The sequence below is a fragment of the Dermochelys coriacea genome, chromosome 18, assembly GCF_009764565.3.
Source record: "Dermochelys coriacea isolate rDerCor1 chromosome 18, rDerCor1.pri.v4, whole genome shotgun sequence".
NCBI lineage: Eukaryota > Metazoa > Chordata > Testudines > Dermochelyidae > Dermochelys > Dermochelys coriacea.
The window spans coordinates 19,732,473-19,747,386 of NC_050085.1; the positions used below are offsets into that span (position 1 = coordinate 19,732,473).

The following is a 14,914-nucleotide window of genomic DNA, read 5'->3' on the forward strand; positions in this document are numbered from 1 at the left end:
GCAGGGAAACAGAAGTAGGCACAACAATTAAGTAACAGGTATTAGTTACATAGACTTTTACTGCTGATTCAGAAATTCAGCTGTTTAGGAGAAGACAAAGGGGATGAACCAGCAACCTCACCAACCAAAATATTACAAGAAGGCCAAGTTAACTGCCAGCTATGCCTGCTCATGAAAAGTGTGTGTGTGTTTGTTTTAAAAAAATTGTTTACACTATCATGAGAAAATAACAGTCAGATTGTATATATGGTTGTAGTTACAAATATGGACATTATTTTTCCATGGTATTTTGAAAGTAATCCATTAGGAAGCTGTTTTCACGGATGCACCAAACCTCATTACTATCTGCAGTTATGGGCGCAGAGACTGAGCCATTCAAAACTTTTGGAGGTAAACTGCAAAATAGACAAAATTTGCCTCCAAAATTTCCCTGAGATTGGGAGTCTGTTTCAGATAAATGCTGCGCAATTCAGATCCAGGTCAAAAGTGTCTCCGAACTTCTTGCAAGATTTCTAGCCCACTTTTATAGACTGAAGAACAGGATTTCTCTGGGACTTCTGGGATTTCCTGATTATAGTCAGGCTAGATGCAGCACAAGAACTGCCCACTCTGGCACTTCCACATCTGGCCCTAGCTGAAATCTGGCAGTAATAGGCAGATGTAAAAATAAGAAAAGCTAACTCAGCATTTCCAAACCTTCCCATGGGCATGGGTTATAGAAAAGGGTTAAGGTCTGGGGGGGCCATGGAGAGGGGGGCTTATTTTTTCTGAGTCAATTCACCCTCCCTGGCTGGCACAGCTGTTCTCAGCATCAAATAAAGAGCACAACTGAAATGGAGAGAGAAGATCAAAAGTGGAAAAGACCTGTGGAAATAGCACACATCTGTTGAAGGTGAAAGCCATCAATGTCGCAGGAGACACTGGTGTCCGAGACCTGCCTTCAAACTACGTCTGAAACCCCCACCTTCCTACTATTCCTACTAGAGAGGCAGCAGCACTCGGAGAAGGAAGGATTTCATCACTGCAAGACTTACGCAGGGTCTTTGATTATTTTGGCACAACCAATTGCATTGACTCTTCATACCAATGTGAAGGCAACAGCAAAGCTTTGTGTGTCACATAGGAAAGAAGCTTCCCCCCTCCCCCATGTTTGTTTCAAACTAGCATTACTAGCTTTCATTACTGCACAAGCTCCTAAAGAGCTGCTGGCACCTCATGAAAAGCTTTGATAAATATTCACTGGAGTGACAATTTCATCCTGGACAAAATCCAGGTGGAGTAATTACCTTTAGCCAATCTAACCTTCCACAGCAGTTTCAACTGAATATGTGATTCCTATACATAGAGCCAGATCCTCAGCTGGTGCAAATCAGAGCAGGTTCACCAACTTCACTAAAGCTATGCTGATATACACCACTTAAGATCTGGCCCATCGTCTGTAAATTACTTGGTGTTCTTCTGGATGGAAGGGCAAAACCCCCTTCAAAGCTGATCCATGTACCTGGTACGTCCCTTTTCAAGGGCTACTGTTCTCATGTAGTATCATCCGCCAGGAGTGCCACCCAGGGTTTAACGCCTCAATCAGCATCCATCAACTCCTGCTGCTTCTCCCTCCCTGACATCACACTCCTTTCTGTGGCATGAAAGCAACAGAGGTGGGAATAAGAAGCAAAAGAGATGCAGACACCAATCTCTTTGGATCACGTGCCAGGACAAAGAAACATGGATACTGTATGATTGACTGCAAGCTGTCTCTGACCAAGTTCATCTTCAAAGGCACCAGTGGCCTGCAAATGGGAATCCTCTATTGGGATAGATTTAATAGTATAACCTCGGCACCTACTCTGGTTACAGTTAAGGCCAATCCAGCCGGCGGGACACGTGCAGCGCCCTGTCACATGATCACAGCGGGCTCCATTCAGACATGTGCAGGTTTTCTGACACTCCAGTCCATAAAATCCATCGGGACAGGCTGGGAAAACAGAAAATGCCCAGAAATGTTTGTATAATCGTCGGTGTGTGCAGAAGGCTGGAAATCTCCCAAGGAGAGAGGGATACTACACAATAGCTCATTCTGCTAATAAAGTGCTTTGCAAATGGATTTGTAGCAACTTCATAAAGAATTTACACCCTTGCACCATGACAGGATTCAAATTTGGAACTGCAGGGTACTGCCATGGAGAGCCATGTCCCACAGAAGGCAAGGGCTGGTTATTCGAGACACCTGTGTTAGTGCCCCAGGTTGTCCTATCAAAGGAACTATATTAATATAACTATATTAACCAATACAGTATCTGAGAATTAAGCTGTGTTGACTGGTTAAAGCAGAGGACCAGAAGTCCAGATTTCTGGGTTTTGTTCCCCACTCTAGCTCACTATCTATGGGTGAGCCATGCAAAGACTATCTACCACTTAAGTCTTGTTGCGAGGACCTTGTGCTAGCTCTTTGTGCATAGGTGAATTTCACCCTCAGATCTTGAGAAGTCATTTATCCTCTCTGTGCCTCCATTTCCCTATTATATAAGAACGATACTGTGGGCTTGCCTACACAAACACTTAATTCACAGCAAGCTGGGGTGTGAATCTACCATGCACTCACCTGCTGTGCATTATCCATCTGTGTGGACTATGCTGATGGGCAAGAACAGTTCCCTAGTGTACTTTATCTACCCCACTTTGCAATGGTGTAGATCAAAGAACAGGAAGGAACTATTAGTATGAGTCAGCAGGTCCACATGGGAATAATGTATGGCAGGCTAGCAAAGGCCAGATTCATACTGCATGTGTTGCAAACTAGAGTGTTTGTGTAGACAAGCCCTAATACTCGCATGGGGCGAGGCTTCATTCATTCCTGTTTATAACCTGTTTGGAGATCCTTGGTGGGCAGCTGTTAACAATACTGTAAAACTCTGTATTAACATATTACAAACTGGGCAGGAAGAGGAATGTTTGTTCCTGCATATTCAGTGCTATGGTTTATCCCACCTGTGTAGCAAGAACTCATTTCATGGTTCATTGATGGGATACATTTCCTGTCCCATAAAAACTACATATCCCCCTTCAACTTTCTCTTGTGCATTTAGGGCTCCAATCGGAGTGAGAACATAACCAAGCGCTCATCTCAGGGCCTAATGGTGTCTTCCCTTTGGCTGTGAAATGGGCTCCCCTTCTGCCTTCCAGGACTGTGAGGCTGCTGGCAGACTAAGTGCCCAAAAAAGCACTCACCTCCTTCCCGTCTTGCACCCCCGGGACAAATCTGCCATCAAAGCGGCTGCCAGCTCTTGGTGTTCCCCTTCATAGTGTGAGTGGGCTTTCCTCTAGCCATCACTAAGGGGCGGCGGGGGGGTGTCTGTTGCAGTATCTACCGTAAAACCATGGGGCTCAAAGCTCTACAGCAAAATCCTGGTCTGAACTGAAATGGCCTCTTCAAGGTCTCACTCAGCTCGGGAGGGAGTTTTTCACTTATTTGGTTTTCACCATATAAAACCCATGTTACTGTGCTTATTGCAGGTGATTGTTTGCAAGGCGTGGAACTAGGGACATTCTGGAAAAGCAAAACTGGCCCAGGTTTGTGACTAAGAGGAAAAGTGGTGCGTGGGGATTAACTGCGTCCTCAGTGATCTCCCTTGGGAACAGACAAACATGTTAGTGTCAGTCTGAATCTTTGGCAAACTCAGAAGATTGTTCAAAACTGCAGATGCTTTTGGTTAGTGAATTGTTTTACAAATACATTGATGGATGTTAAGGCTGTGGGGTTTAGCCACCATAATTAGAAGCTTTGGACCAGTAATGGGCTATTAGTATAGAGGTAGCCTAAAGACCCTAATCAAGGATGTGGATCTCATTGTACAAGCACATAATGACAAAGATGGTCCCTGCCCCAAGGCACTTACAGCTGAAGATGGGACTCTCCAAACGTTCATCAGCTTGATTTGGATAAATACTCCAAAGCTTGGGAGCTTTGACAAAGTACGAGATAAGAGATAAGGTGAGAGCAGCCTTTTGTTGGCTCTTTCAATCTCAGTGGGAACCAGGAAGTGCAGAGCTACCCTTTTCAAATGCATGCACCATGCAAAAATCAGATAGCCTTCATGCTGCCAGAACATACCCACATGCATGTGCGAACAGGGAGGCTCCTTGTTTACATGCACCATCATTCACTTGTTTGTATGAACCTGCTATCTCCAGAATTAAACTTTGGGGCCAGCTTGGGACAGTGCAATAGTCCCCACAGCTCTGCTGGGTGCTTCTTGCCAACACTTCCAGTAAGAGGTCCTGCACAATTTCCAGTGACATGGAGACTTCATTAGACATGACAGGTTCCTTAGCTCTCCTTAAGGAGCAAAACCAGGGTACTCACCACGCTCACAGAACGTCCCGCTCCAGCCAGGGCTGCAAGTGCATGCCCCACTGACGTGGTCACAGACAGCTCCGTTGTGACACTGACACCGGTGTCGGCAGTTTAGCCCAAACCATCCTTCAGGACACTCTAGCAAATACAAGGTAACCAACGTTGACCAGAGTGTCCTTCCAATCAGGGTCACTTTACGAGGCTACGCGAGGCCGCTGGTTCACACCCTGCCGAGTGAGGGCAGCAGTGAATGAAAGTAGCGCTATCTGATGGCTGGTTGTTTGCAGTGGACTGGTGGTCTCTGCTCCAGGACTTCGGGAACAGATCCATGTCACCAAAACACCAATCACAGCTGGCACTCATTGGTAATACAGTAGAACCTCATACGAACGCCTCGGGAATGGAGTTGTTCATAACACTGAACAAAACATTAGGACTGTTCTTTCAAAAGTTCACAACTGAACATTGACTGAATACAGCTCTGAAACTTTACTATGCAGAAGAAAAATGCTGCTTTTAACCATCTTCATTTAAATGAAACAAGCCCAGAATCAGTTTCCTACCTTAGAGTCCTGACTGGCTTCATATGGAGTAGTTCCAGAGCATCAGCCGGTGACTCCGTGACACCTTGTCAAATCTTTTTGCTTTTTTTTTTTTAAACTTTCTCCCCCCCCCCCCCCGTTTTTTTGTAGCCGTTTACATTTAACGGAGCACTGTACAGTGTTTGCTTTTTTCTTTTGGTCTTGGCTGCTGCCTGATCGCGTACTTCTGGTTCCAAATGAGGGGTGTGGTTAACCGGTCAGTTCATCACTCCGTGTTCTACTGCATCAGCAAAGAGACCGAGTCTGGGAAAAGAACCAGCCCCACCCCAACAGATGTGCCATGATGGGGGAAGCTGGCTCTGCTTCTACCTGTGCTTTAACCGTCGTGGATAAACAGAGGGCTTCATTCAGCAGGGCTGCCACGCCAGCATCTTTTCCTACCATAGAAGCTAAGAGAGTTCAGCTTGGCTGAGCGCTCCAGCCTGGAACCCAAGGGCTAGATCAGCCTGCCAACAACACTCACTCTGATCACAATGGAGTCCCGTGGAGCCGGCTTCACAAATGCACTGTCCTGTCATCATATTGCAGCTTCCGTCACTGTTGCTGCAGTTGCAAGTGTTAGCACAATCTGGGCCCCAGTGGCCAGCGTCACAGGCTGAAACAGAGGAGAGACCACGCCGTGAACAGCAGTGCCCTTTGCTCAGCTGGGCAAAGACATGGGGGAGAAGGGGCTTTTCTTCTCTCCTCTGCGTGCATGTGGCTTCCATCAATGGGCACAGCCCATGTGGACGGAGAGAGAGAGAGAGGGAGGAACCCAGCCAGCACTCCGCAGGCCAGGGCAATAGAAAGAGACTAGGTGATAAGAACAACGAGGAGTCTGGTGGCACCTTAAAGACTAACAGATTTATTTGGGCATAAGCTTTCATGGGTAAAAACCCCCACTTCTTCAGATGCAACTCCTCGTTGTTTTTGTGGATACAGACTAACAAGGTTATCCCTCTGATACTAGGGGATAAGGTAACACAGGGTACCACTGCATTTTGTACAGGGTCCTTTGTGCAGCTTGAATCCCCACAAAGAACACGGAAGGGGAGAGGGAGGGCAAGCAGGCAGAGGGGCTGTGAGAGACAGTTGCACAGACAGAACGGAGACAGATGAAAGTGAACATACACTGAGAGGTGCCCTCCACACAATGTCCATGATACACAAAGAGTACTGTACCTCTCCTGCAGTTATCCCCAGTCCAGCCAGGGGCACAGCTACATTTCCCTGTCACCGGGTGACAGTATCCATCATTCCCACAGCTACATCTCATCTGGCAGCCTGGCCCAAACCAGCCAGCTGGACACACTGCAAGGGAAGAGAGATATTAAAAGCAAACTGCTGCAAACGGTGCAGTAGTTACATTTTTGACAGGCAGCATGTGGTGTTACACACCCTGATTTCCAGAGTGGCTCTAGAGCAGGGCCATCAACACTGGCCCAGCCACATGCTTTAAAAACCCTGCTTGCCTGATGCTGGCCAGGTCCAGGAACCTGCACTGAGGAGCTGCATTCCTTCTGGCAATAATGCTTCCTTCCGTACGTCGGACAAGCAGGACGATTAAGCCACTTACCTGCAAGCAGCTAGACTTTAGCTCCATACCACTGCCAGATCAGAGAGGGATTGTCTGAGCAGAGCACTGGGACCCAGGAACTGACTCACTGTGTGACTCTGGGCCAGCTGCACAACTTCTTGGTACCTTGGTTTCCCAGGTGTAGGCTACGTTTAAAATTTAGGTCAACATAGTGTCATCAGTCAGGCACAGGTGTTGGAACTAAGGGTGTGGTGGGAGAGGGTGCTGCTGCACCCCCTGGCTTGAAATGGTTTCCATCGTACGGGGTTTGCAGTTTGGTTCAATGGCTCTCAGCTCCCCCACTGTAAAAATGGTTCCAGCACCCCTGCAGTTAGGGGTGTGAGAAATGCACACCCCTGGCCAGTGTAGCTATGCCAACCTCACCCCCAGCTCTGTCGATGGAAGCTACCATCACCTGGGGTGGCGGTGTTCCTACACCAAGAGAAAAACCCCTTCTGTTGCTATAGGCTTCACCTCCACTATGGGGTTATGGCATCGCAGCAACGCTGGTATAGTCCTCCTAGCATAGTCATAGTCCCTATAAAAGGGACTGTGGTAGCTCGTAGGAATTGCAAGGACATCAGCTAATGCCCGGCACTCAGGATGTACAATGCTAAGAGCCGTTTCTTATTTAGCCCAGTGGTGACCGATAACCACAGGCTCAGATCACTAAGTAGGATAGTCCAGGCCTCGCCTGTAGGAATCCTAGTGATCACCACCCACGCACATTCACTGAGACAGAACAAATCCAGCCTTAAATGGCCCCACTTACCATCCTGGCAGCGACTGCCAATGTATCCAGGTGGACACAGGCAGGCACCCGTGGCCGGGTCACAGCTGGCGTCGTTCTCACACTCCAGGCATATCTCCTGGCAGCCCACTCCCCAACGGCCATCGGGGCAAGCTGAAGCACAGACAGAGATGGATGCCAGAGGAATTTCCACTCATTATTCCAAAGGGCAGTTAGTGCTGGGGAAAGGTGCCAGCTCCTCAGCCCTGGAGGACAACACGCTCCCTTTCTCCACAGAGCCGGTGTAGTAAGGGCAGGGAGAGGGCAAGCTTCTGTGCAGCCAGTGCATAAAACCCTGCCTTGGAGAGGCCACCCCTGGGGATGGACCCCGTTCTGCTGAGAATACTAATACGGTGGCAATTAGTACCAATGGCAATGCGGACACCAGTCCACTAGGAAGTGGCTGAAGACCACCATGCTGCCCACTCTACACCTTTTTCACCCTTGTTGTTACTGCTGCTCCTCACATCAGGGCCTGGGGACAGGAAAAGCAAATGCCACAAACAAAAGTTGCCCCCAAAAGCACTAATGAGTTTTCAAATCTGTTCCCTTCCCCCCCCCCCCCACTCCCATCTCTCATCTACCAGCCCACATTCCCGGACAGAACTCCACCCTCATGCAAATACTTTCAGAGAGAAAGTTTACATTCAGTTTACATTCTCCAGGGAGTTTTATTGTTATTTACTTTGAATTAAGCTTTTTTCCTTACTACCTGGATCGACAGGTCCTACTCCAGGAAAGGGAGGGAAGCTAATGACATTAGAAAGGCAGCACTGAAGTCAATAGTTAAACTTAACAAGCCTTTTCTTCCCCCATCAGGCAATCTTTCCAGGAGTTTGAACAACGTGAATGTAACTGGGAAAGAGCTGGGAAATCTGTTTCTTCGATTCCAGAGCATTCTTTCAAATATAACAGCCCTGGGGTGCCTGCAAGCCCTGGGAACCGTGCCACAAAGCCATTTAAAAAGAACTAAAGAGACAGGTTTATTTTATTGTTTCTTTATGACTTAAGTGAGGCTTGTGTTCTCGTGATCTGAATTTCCTCTCTTTCAGTGTGGAGCTGGAGGACAGACTACACGCATCCCAGCTGCTGGGGCCAGTTATCTTTATGACAATGGAGTCTCTATGAATGCCATCATCCTGCACCACTCCTGTCTCTCTGGAATCTTCTTCCCTTACCAGCCAAAACATTCTCTCTGTTGCACCGTTCCATACCGGGAGTGGAATCAGGTACATTGTCTCTACAAACTCAGCAATGCTGCCTCCCCCACAGCAAATGCTATTAATTCCTGAGCTGGTTTTCTGAATCCACTTTGCTTGTTACATGCATTAGCAGGCTCTGTTTGTTTTCTTCACCTGTTTTGCTTGTTTTTCTTCTGATATTCTAGATGAAAAATGACATTTTGTGTGTACAAGCCCTAACCCACCAGCTCTTCACCAAAGCCACATTGCTGGGAATCTCAAATACCACTGCTTCAGAAAGAACAATTCATCCAGTGCCAGGGGATTTACAGCGACACAAAATTCCAGCCAGAGTTACTGAGGTCAAATAGGCTGAACCAAGTTTTCTCTAGCACTTGGAGTCTCTAGGCATCCCAAAGCAGCTGCTGAGTAAGGAGCTGAACACTCAATGCACTGACTGCGTGCAGGCAGCTCGTGCACCTGAAGCCCAGCATCAACTATGTGAGGGACATATGGTAAAGGAGACCAGCCGCTTACGGGCACTAAAAAAGGGCCTGATTCTGCCTGCCTTCTGCACGATGCTGCTTTCCATCCATTCCCACTAGGTTCAATGGGAAATGATGGTGCTCAGCACTCCCCACAATGGCATCCTAAAATTGTAAGAGCTAATCACTTGGTTTTGCTGTGCATTGAGATAGGTTTGCTTTCTTGCCTGCTTTATGCAAGCACGTAATTCTGCAATCTAGGCTAGCCCAAGCACTTTCCAATGTGTTTCTTGCTGCTTGATCTTATAATTAGTGAGTTCTGACCTGCTCCTCAGTAAGAAAATGTTTCAAGCAAGTGGTCGGCATTCAGGCACGTTGCTAGACAGAGATCTTGCTCAGCATTCCTAAGATTTGCATTTAGTTCCAAAAAAGAGCCAAGAAGCTGAGAACTGCTAAAGCTGAGTCAAGTATCCTTGTTAAAGTGATAGCAAGCCCCTCCAATGGCTGGGGGGAACTATTAAGTGCCGTACATGTGTCTTATATTGCTCAGTCAAGCTATTAGAACTAAGACATTTCAATATGACTAATATCTTCCAGCTGTTGTAGCTAACTTTTTTATTTAGGGATCTCTGGTCTTCCAGACATTAAAGGGACATGGTGAGGATGATAAAAAAAAGAAAATATCCATCTGTAAAGAAAAATTCCTTAGACTTCAACACCTGGATACTCCAATTCATTTTTCATTCCTCACTTGCTTACACGTCATTCAGCTTGGACAATGGACCTCGACTAGCTGGTTTTATTGTCAGTGTCTTGTACACAAGAATAATGCTGCCTTTTTTTTTTTTTTTAAACTTCCACGCAATCTATTTGCAGGAGGTTTGTAAAACCTCTTTAATTTAGCAAAAGAAAAAGAAACCCCCAAATGGACAGTTTAACTCTCCCGCAGAGTTAAACCCCTTGCCTTCTCACCTCGGCCACAGTCAAGTCCTGTTCTACCCGGCAAACAGATGCACTTCCCAGTGAGCCGGTCGCAGGGGGAGCTGCCACAGGAACAGGATTGTAAACAGTTAACCCCAAACTTCCCTTCTGGGCACTCTACAGTTAAAATAATGGAGGAGAAATCACATTTCACTATGACACATTTTCCAAGAGAAGATTTTCAGCCAGTCACAGCTCAGATCCCTCACATCATCACAAAGGAGATACCTCTTCCCTGACTCTGTGGGGTCACATTATGGCTGCTTCCCGGTGCATGTGTCAGAAGGGGAGAGGGGAAATGGCCCCCTCCAGTGGAAAGGAGCATAACCACACTGCATATTGCTGAGGAGAGTGGTGTGAACACAGGACCAGACACAGCCGCTGACGCGCTCCATGCTGCAGAGGGAATATGTCTTAGTGGGGTGTGTGTGTGGCCACGCTGTCATTCACCCTAGCCATCATGCCCTCCTCCCCCCTCCAGACCTCATCCTACCCACCAGGCCCCCAGTGAGAGGTCCCTGACAAGGAGGCAGCACAGAAATTTCACAGCACCACACTGCTTTTCTATTTGAAATGAGCTCCTCTATTGCTACCTGCCCTTTCACAGTATAGCTCATGTGTTCAGTAACTACCATTTGAGGCCAAACCGCCTTCCCCTGCTGCCTATGGTTTGTTGCCTGCAAAGTGTCCTTATCAGAGGCACACCCAGAGCACGAACATTCATCCACCGTCAGGAGCTGCCAGATTTTAGCACCTTTAGTATATTTCCACCAAGACTGGGCATTGTCTGTAAACCAGCCCGCATTCCTTCCTGCCCTGGAACAATGGAGGACCTCATGTCAGTGGTTCCCTTGTACAGAAACGCAACTGACCCATTTTCTGGCATCTTGTTTCTGTAATCCGACCAATGTAATGTCTGTCAAATTTACCTATGGCTAAATCTTAATGCTCAGTGAAGCGAAAGGAGAATTCCCCCCCAAAACCAAAAACATAGTAAGGGAGGCTGGGAAGGATATTCACATGGCTAATTTTTCCTGTGTTCCATTAGCAATTAAGGAGGATATTTCTGTTTGGGTCAGGGATTTCCTGCCTCAACTGTACAATATGTGGAGAAGTCGATACCATTCATTTGTCAAAATGATTGCAATGGCCTCAATTCAACATTATGATATCGCTGCAGGATACAATAGGAGGGCAAATGCCATGCAAAAAGCCTCCATGCTTATATTGAGTCACACATAAAATGGACACATACTGGCACACACACAGACACCACTGACGTCAGTTAACCCCATGCAAGTGCCAAGAGCAATAGCCCTAAGAACCCCCATAACTGCATCCCTCACCCCTTGAGCTACAGGAGTGGCTTTCAACACCTCAGCACATCTGACCTCCCATCCACTAGAGGACAGATGTGAACACACTTGCATGCCAGAACACTATATTCAAATGGATCAAATCTCTACTCTCCCAAATCATTGCCTAACCTGAAGTCCCAAAAAACACTTCAAAGGCGAAGACCGAAGTTCTCAGACATTATCGAGTCCAATTTTTATGAGTCAGCACTGTCGACAACGGATAATGTAATGCAAAGCAAGCGAGCGAGAGAGAGAATCATCATGCACAAGAGGAACACACGCTTTCATTTCCTTCGCTCACTGTGCGAGACTTGTTTGGGAAAGCCAGATTTTGGTTTTTGCAGAACGATCTGGTTTAGTAATTAAATCCCACGTAGACCGAGTGCCTCAAAGTTAAAGATCCTTAAATCCTATTTGAATCTCTGAGGAGAGCTCCAGGCTTGGAATGTGTTTGTACATGTGCCCCAGCGTTTCATAAGCCTCAGGCATTGTAACACACTGACACTCACAAAAGATGGAGGGGGGGAAACCCCCACACCAGTTCAGAGATTTAAAGCAACACTGAAGAGTTTTCTAATGTTTCTCTTCTTTGCTAATGGGTGGCAGATGCTTGTCTTTGCTCTTTAATAGTTTCCAGATCCAAACAAGAGTCAACAGTCTATTATTCCTATGAAAATATTTGTGTTATTTCCTGTGACTCTTCCCTGAGGACGTTAGCTCCATTCTTATTCTTTCAAAAAGCATCTCCTGATCGAAATGTCCAACCTCTGGACTAGCTCAGGGGCTCCAGAGGCAGCACAGTTCTCTGCCATATGGAAGATCTGAGACCACCAGTGACCTTAGGAAGGACCCCTGCTTCCCAGGTGATTGGCAGCTAGGAACTCTGTAGCGAAGCAAAAACTTTGCAAAGGTTATCTGCATCTCCTCTGGTAAATTCCTGAAACTCTCGTAGATTTGGCAAGGAGGGCAGAATATCTGAGAAAGAGGGCAAGAACTGCAGGAGAATAATGCCTGATTGGCATGGAAGAATCACTAAGAAAAATCAGTGGCATTAGCATTTGGTCAGTCCCATGGGCATAACATTGGCCATGATGGGAGACACAAGCATGAATACAGGTTTCAGAGTAGCAGCCGTGTTAGTCTGTATTCGCAAAAAGAAAAGGAGTACTTGTGGCACCTTAGAGACTAACAAATTTATTAGAGCATAAGCTTTCGTGAGCTACAGCTCACTTCAAGCATGAATCTCACTTTGAGACAATCCTCACAGGGCTCAGCAGTCCAGCACAGATTTGCAACCCAAAGATCAGACTTTTACCACAAAAGCGTGCCAGCTATGAAGTTTGGATGCAACTGTCCCAAAGTTTTGAGGTGTGCTCAGCTACAGGGTTTATCCCAAGTTTCTGGTCTAGAAAACTGACAAGAATGGGCTGACAAGATTTTGAGCACCTCCTGCCTACAGTCAGAGCTAAATTAACCCCACACAAACAACTTTTCTCGCTGTATTTTGGCACTTATACACCTGGATAGTACCAGGAAGCACATGACAATGAAAACATTTTTGGAGGAAAGAAAGGAGAGAAGAACTCTTACGAACCTCAAAAAAAAAAAGAATCCGTTTGAGTTGGTTGAAGTGACGGGCAGAAGAGTGTGGGCACAGTGTATTTCTTATTTCCCCATCTCTTTTTGCAGCACTATTATTCAAACACAAAATTAAGCCACAGAGCTTGTTGCTAAGAGGGTAGTCATGTCAGCAGAAAGCGTGGGTTGCAGGCACAGAGCCAAAGCTGATCAAGATAGATTATTCGCTGTCATTGGCTTTTCACAGGAATGTAGAATAGATATAAAAGCAAACCCTTTGACTTGCTCTACTGGAATATTTTGGTGAAAATCTATGGCTTTCTCCTTCACTGATGAAATGAATGGGCTACATGTTCTGTGCTGTTATTCAGCACAAGCACATGCTACTAAATTACACTAACATTTGGTAGTTACAGTCAGAATTTGGACACTGAGCAGCAGCAAGTGTTTTTATGTTGTGGGTTTTTTCCTTTCTATGTCTGAAGACCACAGCACTTGGATATTTCCTACCAGATCCAAGAAGTTGGCACTATGGTTAGAGGAGACAAAATGGGGCCCAGATGGGGCCACTCCTCCCCTCTGCATCCCCATGGACCAAGAACTGATGAATGAACATGTCACATGCTGCAATCACACAGGTCACTCTGTTGGTGTGTTATAGCCCTTCCTCCACCTGTGTCTATCTTGTCTACTCTGACCGAAGCTCTTCAGGGCAGGGGCTGTCTGCCACTCTGGGTTTGAAACAGCACCTAGTACAATGGGGCCCCTCCTTTGGCTGGCCCATAAGCACCAATGTCAGAAATATGTAATAACAATAATTAAATGCGCCACAGAACAAAACAGCTACACAAAAGGGGATGATGCTTTTTGATCCGTGGGCCAAATTGGAGGCTGGACCAAAGTGCAATTTTCCAAGTTCTGTTGCAGTCATGTTTCCTGGTCAATCATCCCCTCACACCTCACAGCAATAGTTCCTTTACTGCCTTTTTACATTAACCTACGAGAGTTCACTGCAAGAAAATCTAACATGCACATTTGCCATGAACTAACAAAGCCAGGGAGCTCGTACAGTCAGCACTGCACCACAGTTACCCAGGAGGTTCAGCCATGTATTCCAGTTGCCAGGCTGGCCCTGGCAGAACACTGAGAAAAGGATCATATGGGGGCACCAGGTTAAATTTTAAGACCACTGAAATATAAGATTTTCTTTTCCTCTTTCAGATCAAAAAAGCTTTAATATGGAATAAAACGCAGAAAGGAGACTCTGACTCCATTCTGCCAGGGATGGAACACCTGAAAATAAACAAATGTCAAAGGAAGAAGAAGAAAATGCTGCTAAATATCATCTTCATCTACAAAAGCCGAGTCACCCAAATGGCAGGATAAAGTGAGGCTTTTTCCTCCTGCTCTGATTAAGAGTCAGTATTAAAAAATGTTTCCCTCCACATTTAAAAAACTGCAATGTTTTGATACAGCTCCTGGCTGTTCTTTTATCATCTAAAGCCATTTCAATTTCAGCTTATTTCTTCTGGCTTCGCTCCTATAGGGAGAGGAAGCTTAAATTGACCCTAATAGATGTTTAGATTCTGCATAGGCAGCAGCTGACACAGGGCACTGCAGGCACCCTGGAAAGATATTTGGCCTAACAAGGAGAAGTACACAAGAAAGTGGTATGTGTGAACTGGAAGTTGGGACATAGAAGAATTTTGTCCCAATTCATTTCTGAAATTCACAAGCCCTTCAGTGAACTTGAGAGGCAATAAATCAGGGCTCATCCTTGGAGAACTAACAGACAAACTCTAGCCACGGTACAGCGCCCCGTCAACATATGGAGGCAATATTTTCAAAGGGACTAGCGATTGTGGATGCCCATCTTGAAATATCTGAAAGAAGCCAAATCAGGTCCCTTTACAGTGTCCCACACTGGGGATCCAAAATTGGAAGTACCCAAAGACACCAGTAGTGGCTTTTGAGAATTTAGGCCAGAAGCCACACAGAAACGGCTTTAATAACGCTTCATTTCAAAGAAGTGC

General features: G+C 46.3%; 1 protein-coding gene across 6 annotated transcripts in view; it reads right to left on the bottom strand.

The window, feature by feature from the left end:
- Window positions 1-14,914, bottom strand: part of MEGF6 (multiple EGF like domains 6) — a 272,172-nt gene that overhangs the window by 18,355 nt on the left and 238,903 nt on the right. For all 6 annotated transcript variants that reach the window (XM_043499841.1, XM_038376878.2, XM_043499840.1 and 3 more), the window contains 6 exons: window positions 9,937-10,062; window positions 7,281-7,412; window positions 6,115-6,243; window positions 5,417-5,548; window positions 4,361-4,489; window positions 1,844-1,972 (listed from right to left, as the gene is read on the bottom strand). In XM_043499841.1, coding sequence (XP_043355776.1) covers window positions 1,844-1,972; window positions 4,361-4,489; window positions 5,417-5,548; window positions 6,115-6,243; window positions 7,281-7,412; window positions 9,937-10,062 — 777 coding nt within the window. The remainder of the gene's footprint in view (window positions 1-1,843; window positions 1,973-4,360; window positions 4,490-5,416; window positions 5,549-6,114; window positions 6,244-7,280; window positions 7,413-9,936; window positions 10,063-14,914) is intronic.